At 46.6% G+C, this 14,045-nt stretch overlaps 1 protein-coding gene across 7 annotated transcripts in view; it reads left to right on the forward strand.

Annotated features, from left to right (window-relative positions):
• The window catches only part of pcnt (pericentrin), a 355,160-nt gene that overhangs the window by 280,885 nt on the left and 60,230 nt on the right, over positions 1 to 14,045 (forward strand). For all 7 annotated transcript variants that reach the window (XM_085985359.1, XM_085985354.1, XM_085985358.1 and 4 more), the window contains 3 exons: positions 1,964 to 2,515; positions 3,213 to 3,315; positions 4,420 to 4,592. In XM_085985359.1, the coding sequence (XP_085841485.1) occupies positions 1,964 to 2,515; positions 3,213 to 3,315; positions 4,420 to 4,592 (828 nt within the window). The remainder of the gene's footprint in view (positions 1 to 1,963; positions 2,516 to 3,212; positions 3,316 to 4,419; positions 4,593 to 14,045) is intronic.

A 14,045-nucleotide genomic window follows, 5' to 3' on the forward strand; every position in this document is an offset into this window, starting at 1 on the left:
ATGGAACTGGCACGGTCGAGGGACCGGTCAACCATGGTGGAGGGGAATCCTCGGTTGAGAAAAAAGGAAGACATATCGGAAGCACTGGTATGGAATGTGACAGCAACAGAATAGACGATGGTTATGTTCTAGTTCAGCTGACTCTGAACCACAGCACAAGGTAAGGAATGTGTCCACTCTTGCTGAGGTTACTTTCAGGGCTGCTGTGCCTGTTTCTACCAACTCTATCTTCAAGGCAGCTGTGTGAAGTAATTTGTGTGCTTCCCTTTTCTTTATCATTGTCTTCAACTGACAATGATAAGTACTTGGCATGTCCATGCTTGTAGCGTGCTGAAAAGAAGATCTGAAAGAGGTGGCTGTGTGGGGAAAGAAGTACTTTCTGTTCAGAGTTTAAAACAATGCTGCTTTTCCCCTCTCCTGCCACTCACACTCTCAAAAGAATATACAACACATTGCATATAGTACTCCTGGAAACTGAGATTTTACATCTTCCCTTCTTTCCTCAGAAGTCTATGGACAGGCTCCATTGAGTTTACTGGCTGCTGGTGTATTAAAGGAGCTGGGGGGAGTGGGGGGAATGTGCTGGTCTGAAGCTACTTGACCCTGGAAAATCCCAACCCTCATCAGTTGAGCACACAACAGTTTTCAGCCAATAATGGTTGGGTGACTCGATTGACACCTAGGCCAGTCAGAATTATTGCTTCCCATAAAGTTATTGAAACTGCTTTGATGGCAATCAGACTGTCCCCATAATAAGCATCACCGGAGTGAGGGAGGGAGTAAGTACTTTGAACAGAAAGACAAAGTAGTTTTTCTTTTTATTACCCCTCCCCCACCCCCAGACTTCCCAGCTTCATAAAATCAGTCTCTCGCCTTCTGTTTTACTTTTGTAAAACAGGTTATTTGGTCATTTATTCATTTTCTGTGTGTGAGACCTTGATGTGTGTAAATTGGCTTTGTCTACCACATGTACCCACGTAACAGCAACGACTGCACTTCAAAAGTAATGTATTGGCTGTAAACTGTTGTGGGATGTCAGGAGGACATGATAAGTTCTTTGTTCTTTTATTGCTTTAATATAAAACACTTCAGTGTGGAACTTGATAGTTAGCTAGCTTACCTTTTGTATGGCCTTCCTCATTCTTCATCCGCCACATACAAAAGTCCTACCCTTTGTCTCATAGCAGGAAGAAAAGTCTTAAAGGGACCGTGTTCTTTCATTTCCCCACCCCCACCCCCCCCCCCCCCCCCCCCCACCACCGCCACCAACTTGGATGGTGATTGTTTGCAAAGGATGAATGATGTTCAGAGAATAAGGCAGATGATGCCAAAGTAGGTCATTTACTAACCTCCACCTTGTCTCAAGCATATCCGTATATATGTTGGTGCACATCTGTAAATGGTGTTCTGCTTGTCTAAATAGCTGGTCAGGATCTGTGACCAGCTACTCTGTTTTAAGCTTGTAATTCATCGGTGTATCCACTTACTCACCCGCCCATCTAGAAACTGACTGTAGACAGGCAACTAATTTCACATGGCACCAGCATCTAAAACTGTTACCAGTCTGAGGAACTGCATCTCTTTAATTTATGCTTAAAAACAAATAGTGCAAACTCTGAACAAGGGTCTGCACCCAAAGTGTTACATTGTCTTTTTACAGATGCTATATATACTTGCATTTTAAATTTGTATTTCAAATTTCCAACATTGTGTTTTTTTCCATTTTTAAGTGTAAAGTTAATTGTGAAAAACTTCTGCAGTGTTTCATCGAGCTGCAGCCAGATACCAGTAGAATATTTAGATGGTTCACTGGCAACTTCTAGTGGCTGTAGTTCAATATTGCAGTATAAAGATGCTTCAATTTGGCCTGGAGCAGGGGACACCCACAATTTTGAATTCCTGAAAGTCCTTCATAATTCTCTAACTTATAATCTAATAGGTTGCTTCCTATGTTTTTTTGAAGGAAAAAGACCGCACCATTACTGACTTAGAGATCCACACCCGCAACCTGAAAACTCAGGTGAACCAACTGCAAAAAGCCTTACTGCAGCAAGAGGAGGAACTAGCGACTCGGGCAAAAGAAGTAGAAGACTTGAGTGAGAAATGTCATAAGCAGGGACTTGAATTGCAGCGATTGTCCAATTTGGAGGCAGATAGGCCACAAGTCAGTCCTTCAAATTACAAAGAAACTTCTCAGACTCTTAGTCAAGATGGACATCAGCCATTTGCCTACAATCACACTATCAATGAGAGCTTGTTGAGTTCTCCAGAGCTGATGAGAGAGTATGAAGAAAGTCTGGAATGGATGAACGGACTGCACTCGACCAGGTTCTCTGAAATCAGCGGTGTGCACAGTGCAGACGTGGATATGGTGCATAGCAGATCACCTGGACTTGGGAAAGACACAGATGGAGAGGAGCGGAGCATTCACTCTGCAAAGGACAGACGGCAAGGGCATTCTCCATCCCCATCTGATTATGAACATTCACTCTTGGAATCCTCTGATGCAGAGAAGGTGAGAGGAAAAAAATCTGTTTTAAAACATTGTTTTTATTTAATTCAGTTGTTTGTTTTATTTGAAATGGTGTGATCGAATCGGTCATAGCATTATACAACTTCTGGTGCACTCCCTTAGGACACTGGCCAGCATTTTAGGTATTCTGTACAAACCTTGGTTTAAGTTGTCTGCCTGCTGCTGTTATGGCTAGCAGTTTGATTTCAAATTCTGTTTTTAATATGTTTCTTTTTATAAGTACAATTGTAGGCATTCTGTTTTGCAGCATATCCTGTTCAACTTGGAAAAATAATAGAAATTACAAAATAATAGTTGATTCAGATTTATAGTTACCTTCTTCCGCACTTGGTGCTCTGCCTCTATTGAAGTGCCACAGTGATACTGCTCTTTTAAACTGAACAGGGACATTTAAACATACCGGGTCAGAGCCGGGAAATGGCAGAAGACTAAATCGCTGCAGTGGGGGAGCTAGCACCAGTCCAGATACGATGGGTTGAAATTGCAATGATTCTCTGAGCCGTGTAAAGTAATTTGTATTTCCCGCGAGTCGATTTGTATGTTGTGTTGGTGGTTCTTCCCCTTCTGCTCAGTGCCTCAGCTAATGTCATTAACACATTTAAAACTAGGATGAATGGAATGTGGCATTTTTGAAGATGCAAGACAGACATTCTTAATGGTTTGTGTTTTTTCTCCATAGGCACAAAATGATGTAAAACTAGAACTGACACTGACAGCCTTGCAGGAAAATAGAGCATCAACAGTGCCAATCCCAGACTGGATAAGTGATGGCTGTGGCAGCAGTAAGTATGCCATAAAGAACACAAAATAGAACATTGCCCCCATTCCCACAAACAATTCATACTCCATACTAGAAGCAGTATTCGGTCATCTATTCATACCAATGTAAGAGCATGTTCATTCTCCATGCACAAGGCTGACATCCAAATGGGAAGGGAGCATGGAAAGTTGACTTGGGTCTTTAATAGTTACATTATCTCTGTTACCTCCATTGTCTATGCAGGTTTCATTCAGGAAGTGTGTCAATACATAGTTTTGAGTCCAGGACCACCATCTTGTTTCAAGGTTCATGTGCAGCTATTCAGCCTATTGTAAATGTTGAAAGGAAATTCATTGGATGGAGAATGCAGTCAAATATATAAACTATTTGATTTATGTGCCTCAACCCTTGATAAAAATGATACTAAAGTTGAAACCCTCAAACTGTTTTTCCTGTTGGTACCATGTAGGACTACAGAATGTTGAGGACTACAGTGGCCTACTTGAGGTCCAGATGAGCTTACCTAGGGATACATTTGATCATTTGTCAGTGCGATTTGTTCTTCGGATGTAGGATAGATGTGAAAGGATTGCTTATCCTTAATGTATTTTGGAGAGAGAATTGTACCTGTGGTTGGATCACAGGGTTGGCTCGCTATGACCAAGCATGGTGGTTAATTTATTTGCTGTTTTTTCATGACTTGTCTGTCTTCTGTATAGTTTTTAAACACACAGCCTTCCTTTTGGTCTGTTCCGTTCTTTAAGATTGTTTTTGGACATTGAGTAAATGTTTTCTGTCTGAGGAAGGACGAGAAACTCTAATTTCTTTGGTCCAAAAACATGTTTCCAATTTCAATGGAAAAAGTCATTGGTTTTATATCTACAATTGCCAGAATTTGGCAGATGCCGTGATGGTTGCAATCTAGGCCTTTGGTCTGGTGATGGGCTCGGATTCCAAGCTGCTTTCTTTAACCTTGAATGGGATGCCATCAGCTATTTTAATTCTTTGCTGGCAAATGGCCTTTCACTATCTCAGTAAGAATTGGGTGGACTGGGAAATTAATAAAATTGTAGCCTTGATATGAACAGTAAGGGAAAAAAAGCATTGCTTAAATTTCCTTCCACAGATGCAAGTTTGGATCTAGGAGCAAAACTAAATCAGGAGCTTGAAACAACAGAACGACTGGACAGTAGTTTTGTGGAGTATCTACAACATCGTGGAATTGCATTGGTAGATATGGACAGTCATGCAAGGGAGCACAGACTGTGTGGAGAGGAAGAGCCTTCTCCACAGCTACAGGTCTGTGTTTAATTTTACTTTACAACTGTAGGAATGCACGTGTTGAAATGCTGAAATATGCAGATATGTTGTCATGTAATATTTATCAGAAATTAATAGAATGAAATGTGTTCATAGGGCATAAAGAAATGTGAAGTAATTGTGTTGGTGATTAAAAGTATTTAGACCTTCCTCATCTACCGTCTTCGCGTATCACAGAGATAAGATTAGGTTAAAGAGAGGATTACTATGGATGTAGTCCACTAAAAGTACTTTTATTTGATAGTATTGATGTGATTTTCCCCTTCTCATTCATATCAAGACAGCTCTCATTGGCTGACTTCTTGGTTCTTTTGCTTGTTGGCAGTGAGCACTCCTCACCCCTTGCCATGCAGAGAATCTTTGGTTTCCTTATCTCTTACAAGAGCATCGTTGTCATCTTCAGAACATTTCTATTTGTTTTTCACTTTGGAAGTGTTGATGCTGACATTGGGTACCTGAGATAATGGATGCATTGGTTTTGATCTCCCAGAGTTCCCTAGATTCTAGAATGGTCCCCGTGGATTGGAAGGTAGCAAATGTAACCCCGCTAATCAAGAAAGGAGGGGGAGAGAAAACAGGGCCAGTTAGCCTGAGATCCGTAGTAGGGAAAATGCTAGAATATATTATTTGGGTCGTGGTAACAGAGCACTTAGAAAATCATAATATGATTGGGCAGCGTCATCACTGATTTATGAAAGGAAATCATGTTTCACAAATCTGTTGGAGTTTATTGAGATTGTAGCAGGGTAGATAAGGGGGAACCAGTGGATGTAGTGTATTTGGATTTTCAAAAAGCGTTCGATAAGGTGCCACACAAGAGGTTATTACACAAAATTAGGGCTCATGGGATTGGGGTTTGGTTAATGGACAGAAAACAAAGTAGGAATAAACGGGTCATTTTCGGGTTGTTAGGCTGTAACTAGTGGGGTACCACAAGGATCAGTGCTTGGGCCTCTGCTATTTACAATCTATATTAATGACTTAGATGGTTGTCATCTCCCAAACCTCTATAGATTCTGGAACAGTTCCTGCAGATTGGAGGATAGCAAATGTAACCCCGCTATTTAAGAAAGGAGGGAGAGAGAAAACGGGGAACTACAGACCTGTTAGCCTCACATCAGTAGTTGGGAAAATGCTGGAATCTATTATAAAGGATGCAATAAATGGACACTTAGAAACTAATAGTAAAATTGGGCAGAGTCAACATAGATTTATGAAAGTGAAATCATGTTTGACAAACCTATTGGAGTTCTTTTGAGGATGTAACTAGTGGAGTAGACAAAGGGGAACTGGTAGATGTGTATTTGGATTTTCAGAAGGCCTTCGATAAGGTCCCACACAAGAGGTTGGTGAACAAAATTAGGGCACATGGAATTGGAGGTAATATACTAGCATGGATTGAGAATTGGTTAACACAGAAAACAAAGAATAGGGATAACTGGGTCTTTTTCAGGATGGCAGGCTGTGACTAGTGGGGTACCGTAAGGATCGGTGCTTGGGCCCCAGCTATTCACAATCTATATCAATGATTTGGATGAGGAGACTAAATGTAACATTTCCAAATTTGCTGATGACACAAAGCTACGTGGCAGTGTCAGTTGTGAAGAGGCTTCAAGGGGATCTCGACAGGTTCAGTGAGTGGGCGAGAACATGGCAGATGGAATATAATGTGGATAAATGTGAAGTTATCCACTTTGGTAGAATAAACAGAAAGGCAGAGTATTTCTTAAATGGTGAAAGATTGGGGAATGCAGATGCTCAAAGGGACCTGGGTGTCCTTGTACATGAGTCACTGAAAGTGAATGTGGAGGTGCAGCAAGCCATTAGGAATGCAAATGGGATGCTGGCCTACATTACAAGAGGATTTGAGTACAGGGGTAAAGTAGTCTTACTCCAGTTATATAGGGCCTTGGTGAGACCACACCTGGAGTACTGTGTACAATTTTGATCTCACCTAAGGAAGGATATACTTGCCATAGAGGGAGTGCAATGAAGGTTCACAAGATTGATTCCTGGGATGGCGGGACTGTCGTATGAGAAGAGATTGAGTAAACTAGGCCTGTATTCTCTTGAATTCAGAAGAATGAGAGGGGATCTCATTGAAGCATACAAAATTATTACAGGGCTTGATAAGGTGGATGCTGGGAGAATGTTTCCTTTGGCTGGGGAATCTAGAACCAGGGGCCACAGCCTCAGGATAAAGGGTAGGCCATTCAGGGCTGAGATGAGAAGAAATTTCTTCACACAGAGGGTGGTAAATCTTTGGAATTCTCTACCCCAGAGGACTGTGGAGGCTCAGTCATTGGGTATATTCAAAACAGAAGTTGTTAGATTTCTGACTAGTAAGGGCATCAAGGGATATGGCGATAGGGCTGGTGAATGGAATTGAGGCAGAAGATCAGCCATGATCTCACTGAATGGTGGAGCAGGCTCGAAGGGCCGAATGGCCTATTCCTGTTCCTATTTCTTATGTACTTATGAGGGTAATGACCGAGGGCCATGTATCCACGTTTGCTGATGATACAAGCTAGGTGGGAAAGTAAGCTGTGAGGAGAATGCAAAGAGGCTGCAAGGGGATATAGACAGGTTAAGTGAGTGGGCAAGAATGTGGCAAATGGAATGTAATGTGGTGAAATGTGAAGTTATCCACTTTGGTAGGAAAAATAGAAAAGCAGAATAGTTTTTAAATGGTGAGAGACTGGGAAATGTTGGTATTCAGAGGGACCTGTGTGTGCTTTTACACGAATCACAGAAAGTTAACATGTAGGTACAGCAAGCAATTAGGAAAGCAAATAGTATGTAAGCTTTTATTACAAAGCGACACAAAGCTGGGTGGGCGTGTGTGCTGTGAGGAGGATGCAGAGAAATTCCAGTATGATTTGGACAGGTTGGGCGATTGGGCAGATGCAGTAAAATGTGGATAAATGCGAGGTTATCCACTTTGGTGGCAAAAACAGGAAGGCAGATTATTATCTGAACGGCAATAGATTGGGAAAAGGGGAAGTGCAACGAGACCTGGGTGTCCTTGTGCACCAGTCGCTGAAGGTAAGCATGCAGGTGCAGCAGGCGGTTAAGAAGGCAAATGGTATGTTGGCCTTCATAGCAAGAGGATTCGAGTATAGGAGCAAGGATGTCTTGCTGCAGTTGTACAGGGTCTTGGTGAGACCACACCTTGAGTATTGTGTGCAGTTTTGGTCGCCTTATCTGAGGAAGGATGTTCTTGCCATGGAGAGAGTGCAGCGAAGATTCACCAGACTGATACCTGGGATGGCAGGAATGACGTATGAAGAGAGATTGGGTAGATTAGGCTTATATTCGCTAGAGTTTAGAAGAATGAGAGGGGATCTCGTTGAAACTTATAAAATTCTAACAGGACTAGACAGATTAGATGTAGGAAGGCTGTTCCCGATGGCAGGTGAGTCCAGAACCAGGGGACGCAGTCTAAGGATAAGGGGTAAACCATTTAGGGCTGAGATGAGGAGGAATTTCTTCACCCAGAGAGTGGTGAACCTGTGGAATTCTCTACCACAGAAGGCAGTTGAGGCCAACTTATTAAATATATTCAAGAAGGAGTTAGATATATTTCTTAAGGCTAAGGGGATCAAGGGATATGGGGAGAAAGCAGGACCTTTCTGAATTTGGATGATCAGCCATGATCTCATTGAATGGCGGAGCAGTCTCGAGGGGCCGAATGGCCTACTCCTGCTCCTATCTTCTATCTATGTCTATGTTTCTGTTGGAGTACAAGAGTAAAGAAGCCTTACTGCAATTAAATAGGACCTTGGTGAGACCACACCTTGGAATACTGTGCAAGTTTTGGTCTCCTTACCCAAGGAAGGATATGCTTGCCTTAGAGGGAGCGCAACAAAGGTTTACTCGACTGATTCCTGGTATCAGAGGGTTGTCCTATGAGGAAAGATTGAGTAGATTGAGGATATATTCCCTGGCGTTTAGAAGAATGAGACGTGATCGCATTGAAACATGTAAGGGCCCAGAAATTCAGGTCTCCACTGGTGAGTACGCACGGGGTACACACCCGTAGGCCCAACGGAAGTGCCGGTTTCGTGCATGCACTGCGCATGTGCGGGAAACCGGAACTTCCATTCCCTTAAAGGAAGGGGTTCAGAGGTCGAACACGTACGCCGGAGAGGCAGCGCGTGCGCATGGAACTTACGTTTTTTTTGCAGGTTTCTCCGGGAGGGTAAGTCTCCAGGAGTTGCACATGTAAAAAGCAGGCGCAAGGCCTGCTTTTAACAAGGTAAGTGGTGAATTAATTAAAGTTAAAACATTTTTTTCACAGGTTTATTATTTTTAAATACTTTAAAGAAAAGGTAAGTTTATTTTTAGCCCCGTTAGAAAATATAATTAATTTTTTCAAAAAATTAAATTATTATTTAAGTTATTTTATGTAATTTATAGTTATTTAAAAAATGTGATTAAAAAAAAAAAAATTTATTTGAAGTTTTGGGGCTTATAGTATTTATAGTTTTGACAGCTCTTCCTGTCAATTTTATGACTGGGCATTTCCCTGCTACCATTGGCTCTCCATGGCGCACGTGATCCCAGGGGACGCATCGAACTAACTGCGCCCCTGGGATACACAAGCATTGCGCGCCGGCAGTTGGAGGAGGCCCAGAATCGGAATCCCACGCGGGCCCACAGCTCAATGGCCGGCGCGCTAGGTAAGTGCAGGTCAGAGGCTTGCACCCGCGGGAAGCCTCCGACCCGAATTTCTGGGCCAAGATTCTGAAGGGGATTGATAAGGTAGGTGCCGAGAGGTGGTTTCCCCTGGCTGGAGAGTCTAGAACTGGGGGGCATAGTCTCAGGATAAGTGGCCATTTGAGACCAAGATGAGGAGGAATTTCTTCACTCAGGGTTGTGAATCTTTGGAATTCTCTGCCCCAAAAGGCTGTGGAAGCTGAGTCATTGAGTATATTCAAGGCTGAGATAGATTTTTGGACTCATGGGGAATCAAGGGATATGGGGATCAGGAGGGAAAGTGGAGTTGATGTATTCCTGCAGTAAAAGTCTTCTGACGAGTCTGCTGGGAGAGTATACAAGCATACTTGCTTAATAGAACTTTATCTACAAACAGTTGACATTCATTTCATGCCACATATTGGAACCTTTCCTGTCGAAACAGCAGCCAGTTTTTACGCAAGTGAAAGAATGCACACCCTAATATTAGTAATCCTTGTCACCAGAAATATTGGGTTACCTCTACTGCGGGTGATGTTGTAGGAGTCTACGTACTCCTCGCAAAAAATACTGAACTCGGAGAGGTTCAACAGAAAAGGTTTAATTCTTGAGACTGCATGTTGAACACAAAATGGCGTCAGAGCCTACACCAAGTCCGACTGCCTTTCATCAGTCCACAGCTTCGACTGCTCCTCCCCCGCTCTGGGTTTAACTATGTTGCAGATCGAGTTTCTTCAAGGTGTGATCCTTCTTAAAGGCATGACGCCTGATTTATAGTCTACAGACCGAAAAGCGGATTGTGTCCTTTCTGTGGTCGGTACGCCACACAGCTCCCCCCCAGAATCTGCTAGTAGGAAGTGTACGAACTGGCGTGGCGGCTTGATGGCACGGCCGGAACGGCTCTTGGCGGTTGGTGTCGGGAGCGGGGCGGTCGGACGCGTCGGGCTCTTAGGCGGTCTGCCCCGCGGTGGGGGTTGGCCCACTTGAACGGGTTCGTCGGGCTCTAGGTGCGCCAGCTTGAGCCGGTCGACTGACACCTTGTCAGTTCTGCTGCCCACTTCGAGGAGGAAGAACTTGTTCCTCGCCTGGAGTACCTTGTAGGGTCTGTCGTATGGGGACCGTAGAGGTCCTCAGTGGGCGTCACGGCGCACAAAAACAAATTTGGCCATGTGCAGGCTAGGTGGTACGCGGGTTGCTGGTTCGCCGTGCCGGCCGGTGGGTACCGGAGCGAACTGTTGTGCTCGGTTGGCGAAAGCGCGGCGTTGCTGGTCAGCCGACCAGGGGGTCGTGGCAGTGGGCAGGAACTCTCCGGGTACGCGCAGCGGCTGGCCGTACACGAGTTCCGCCGCCGAGCCTTGCAGGTCTTGACCGCGGAGCGTAGGCCCAGTAGCACCCACGGGAGGCGGTCGATCCAAGCCTCGTCCTCGAGGCTGGCGCGGAGGGACGCCTTCATGGACCTGTGGAATCGCTCGCACAGTCCGTTGGCTTGGGGGTGGTAAGCCGTGGTGCGGTGAACGGCCACCCCGAGGTTTCGGGCGATGGCGGCCCACAGATCAGAGGTGAACTGCGGGCCTCTATCCGACGTCATGTCGGAGGGGACGCCGAACCGAGCGACCCAGGTACCGATGAACGCCCTCGCGATGTCGGCGGTGGTGGTGGACGTCAGTGGAATGGCCTCGGGCCAGTGGGTGGTACGGTCCACGATTGTCAGCAGGTGCGTGTGATCTTGTGATGGCGGCAGGGGGCCGACGAGGTCGATGTGGACGTGGTCAAACCTTCTTTCTGGCACGGTGAACTCCTCGAGTGGGGCTTTGACATGCTGGTGGATTTTGGCACGCTGGCAAGCTATGCAGGATCTGGACCAGACGCGCACATCTTTGCGCAGGCCACGCCAGACAAATCGGTTGGCCACCAGTCTAATGGACGCACGGGTGCCGGGGTGTGAGAGGCCGTGGACGATGTCGAACACCCGTTTTCGCCAGGACGCCGGGACTACGGGGCGGGGTTGCGCCAAGGAGGTGTCGCATTTGACTGTGACGGCGGACGGGCCGCAGGTGACATCGGTCAGTCGCAGCCCTGGGAGGGTTGTGGGCGCGGAGAGCAGATCAGGGTCGGTGCGTTGCTCCGCTGCCAGTTGAGCATAGTCCACTGCCAGGTGGGTGCCGTGGACGGCGGCGTGGGATAGGCAGTCGGCCACCACGTTGTCTCGACCGGAGACGTGTCGGATGTCCGTGGTGAATTCGGACACCGTGGCGAACTGGCGTTGTTGCCTGGCTGACCACGGGTCCGCAGATTTCGCCATCGCGAATGTCAGGGGTTTGTGGTCGACAAACGCGGTGAAGGGGCGGCCCTCCAGAAGAAATATAAAATGGCGGACTGCCAGGTACAGTGCGATGAGCTCGCGGTCAAAGGCGCTGTATTTGGCCTCCGGGGGGCGCAGTTGGCGGCTGAAAAAGGCCAGCGGTTGCCAGGCCCCGTCGACCCACTGTTCGTACACGGCGCCGACCGCGTGGTCGGAGGCGTCCGTGGTGAGGGCCACCCTGGCGTTGGGCTGTGGGTGAGCGAGCATGGTGGCGTCGGCGAGCGCCTTTTTGGTCGAGTCGAAAGCGGTCAACATGTCCGCCGACCACACGATCGCCATTCTGTCTTTCTTACCCCGGAGGGCTTCGTATAGGGGCCACATGAGGGAAGCCGCTCCGGGAATGAAGCGGTTGTAAAAGTTGATCATCCCCAAGAACTCCTGGAGGCCTTTGATGGTGGTAGGCCGGGGGAACTGCTGGACGGCTTGCACCTTGGCGGGCAGGGGAATGGCTCCGTCCTGCGTGATGTGGTGGCCAAGGAATTCGATCCTGCTGAGGCCGAATTGGCACTTGGCTGGGCTGATGATGAGCCCGTGCTCACTGAGCCGCTGGAACAGGGTGCGGAGGTGCTCGATGTGTTCCTGCTTGGAGGAACTAGCTACCAGGATGTCATCCAGGTAAACAAAGAGGAACTTCAGGTCCCGGAGGACCGAGTCCATGAGCCGCTGGAAGGCCTGGGCCGCGTTTTTGAGGCCGAAGGGCATTCGGAGGAACTCGAATAGCCCAAAAGGGGTGATTATGGCCGTCTTGGGAACGTCCGTGGGGTGGACTGGCACCTGATGGTAACCGCGCACTAGGTCGACTTTGGAGAAGACTGAGCGGCCGGCCAGTCTAGCCGAGAAGTCTTGAATGTGCGGTATGGGGTACCGATCCGGCGTGGTGGCGTCGTTTAGGCGCCGGTAGTCCCCGCAGGGGCGCCATCCCCCGTCTGGTTTGGTGACGATGTGGAGTGGGGAGGCCCAGGGGCTGTTGGAGCGGTGGATGATGCCGAGCTGTTCCATTGTGGCGAACTCGGCCCGTGCGATCTCCAGCTTGGCCGTTAGGGGGATAGATAGAGTTCTTTGCAGCCGAGAGCGAGAGTCCCGAAGGCTGTGTTGCCTGCCCAGTGCCAGGGTTAAGGACATCTCCCCTGGACTGGAGAGAAACTTGGAGGGGGAGGATCCAGTTGTCGTGGTCCATGTTGGTACCAACGACATAGATAGGACAAGGAAGGAGGTTCTGCTGAGGGAGTTTGAGCAGCTAGGGGCCAAATTAAAAAGAACCACAAGGGTAATGAGCCACGAGCGAATTTGGCTAGGACAAATAAAATTAGAGAGTTAAATGCGTGGCTCAAAGACTGGTGTGGGAGAAATGGGTTTTGCTTCCTGGGACACTGGCACCAGTACTGGGGCAGGAGGGAGCTGTTCCGTTGGGACGGGCTTCACTTGGCCAGTGCTGGGACTAGAGTCCTGGCGGATCATATAACTAGGGCTGTAGAGAGGGCTTTAAACTAACTAGTGGGGGGGGAGGTTCCTAGAGAGCAAATAATAAAAATGACAACAGAGAAGGTCATAGACTTAGGTAGCAGTGGGGAAATTAAAAACCAGAGCGTGTCAGGAAGGGGCCGAAGGTATGGAGTAAAAGGTAAAGTAATAAAAAGGGCAAAAGCAGGAACTAAGTGTCACAAAACATCTTTGAAAGTTCTCTATCTGAATGCACGTAGCATTCGTAACAAAATAGACGAGTTAATGGCACAAATAACTACATCTGGGTATGATCTTGTGGCCATTACAGAAACATGGCTGCAGGGTGACAATGCCTGGGAATTAAACATACCAGGTTATTTAACGATCAGGAAGGACAGGCAGGAAGGAAGGGGAGGTGGGGTGGCTTTGTTAATAAAGGAAGGAATCACTGTAATACAGAGAAATGATATTGGGTCAAAAGATCAGGATAATGAAACAGTTTGGGTGGAGGTAAGGAATAATAAGGGGAAAAAAACACTAGTGGGCGTAGTCTATAGGCCTCCGAACAGTTGCAACTCTGTTGGACGGAGTATCAATCAGGAAATAGTTGAGGCTTGTAATAAGGGAACATCTATAATTATGGGGGATTTTAACTATCGTATTAATTGGACAAATCAAATTGGGCAGGGCTGTATTAGGGATGGGTTTCTTGAGCAGTATGTAACTGAACCGACCAGGGGGAAAGCAACCTTAGATCTGGTCCTGTGTAACGAGATGGGATTCATTAAAAATGTCCTAGTAAAGGATCCCCTTGGAATGAGTGACCATAACATGGTTGAATTCCATATTCAATTAGAGGGTGAGAAGGTTGGATCTCAAACAAGCGTGCTAAGCTTGAATAAAGGAGACTATGAAGGTATGAGAGCGGA

Source organism: Somniosus microcephalus, chromosome 4 (genome assembly GCF_052327205.1).
Source record: "Somniosus microcephalus isolate GS21.2 chromosome 4, FLI_Smic_1.0, whole genome shotgun sequence".
Classification (NCBI taxonomy): Eukaryota; Metazoa; Chordata; class Chondrichthyes; order Squaliformes; family Somniosidae; genus Somniosus; species Somniosus microcephalus.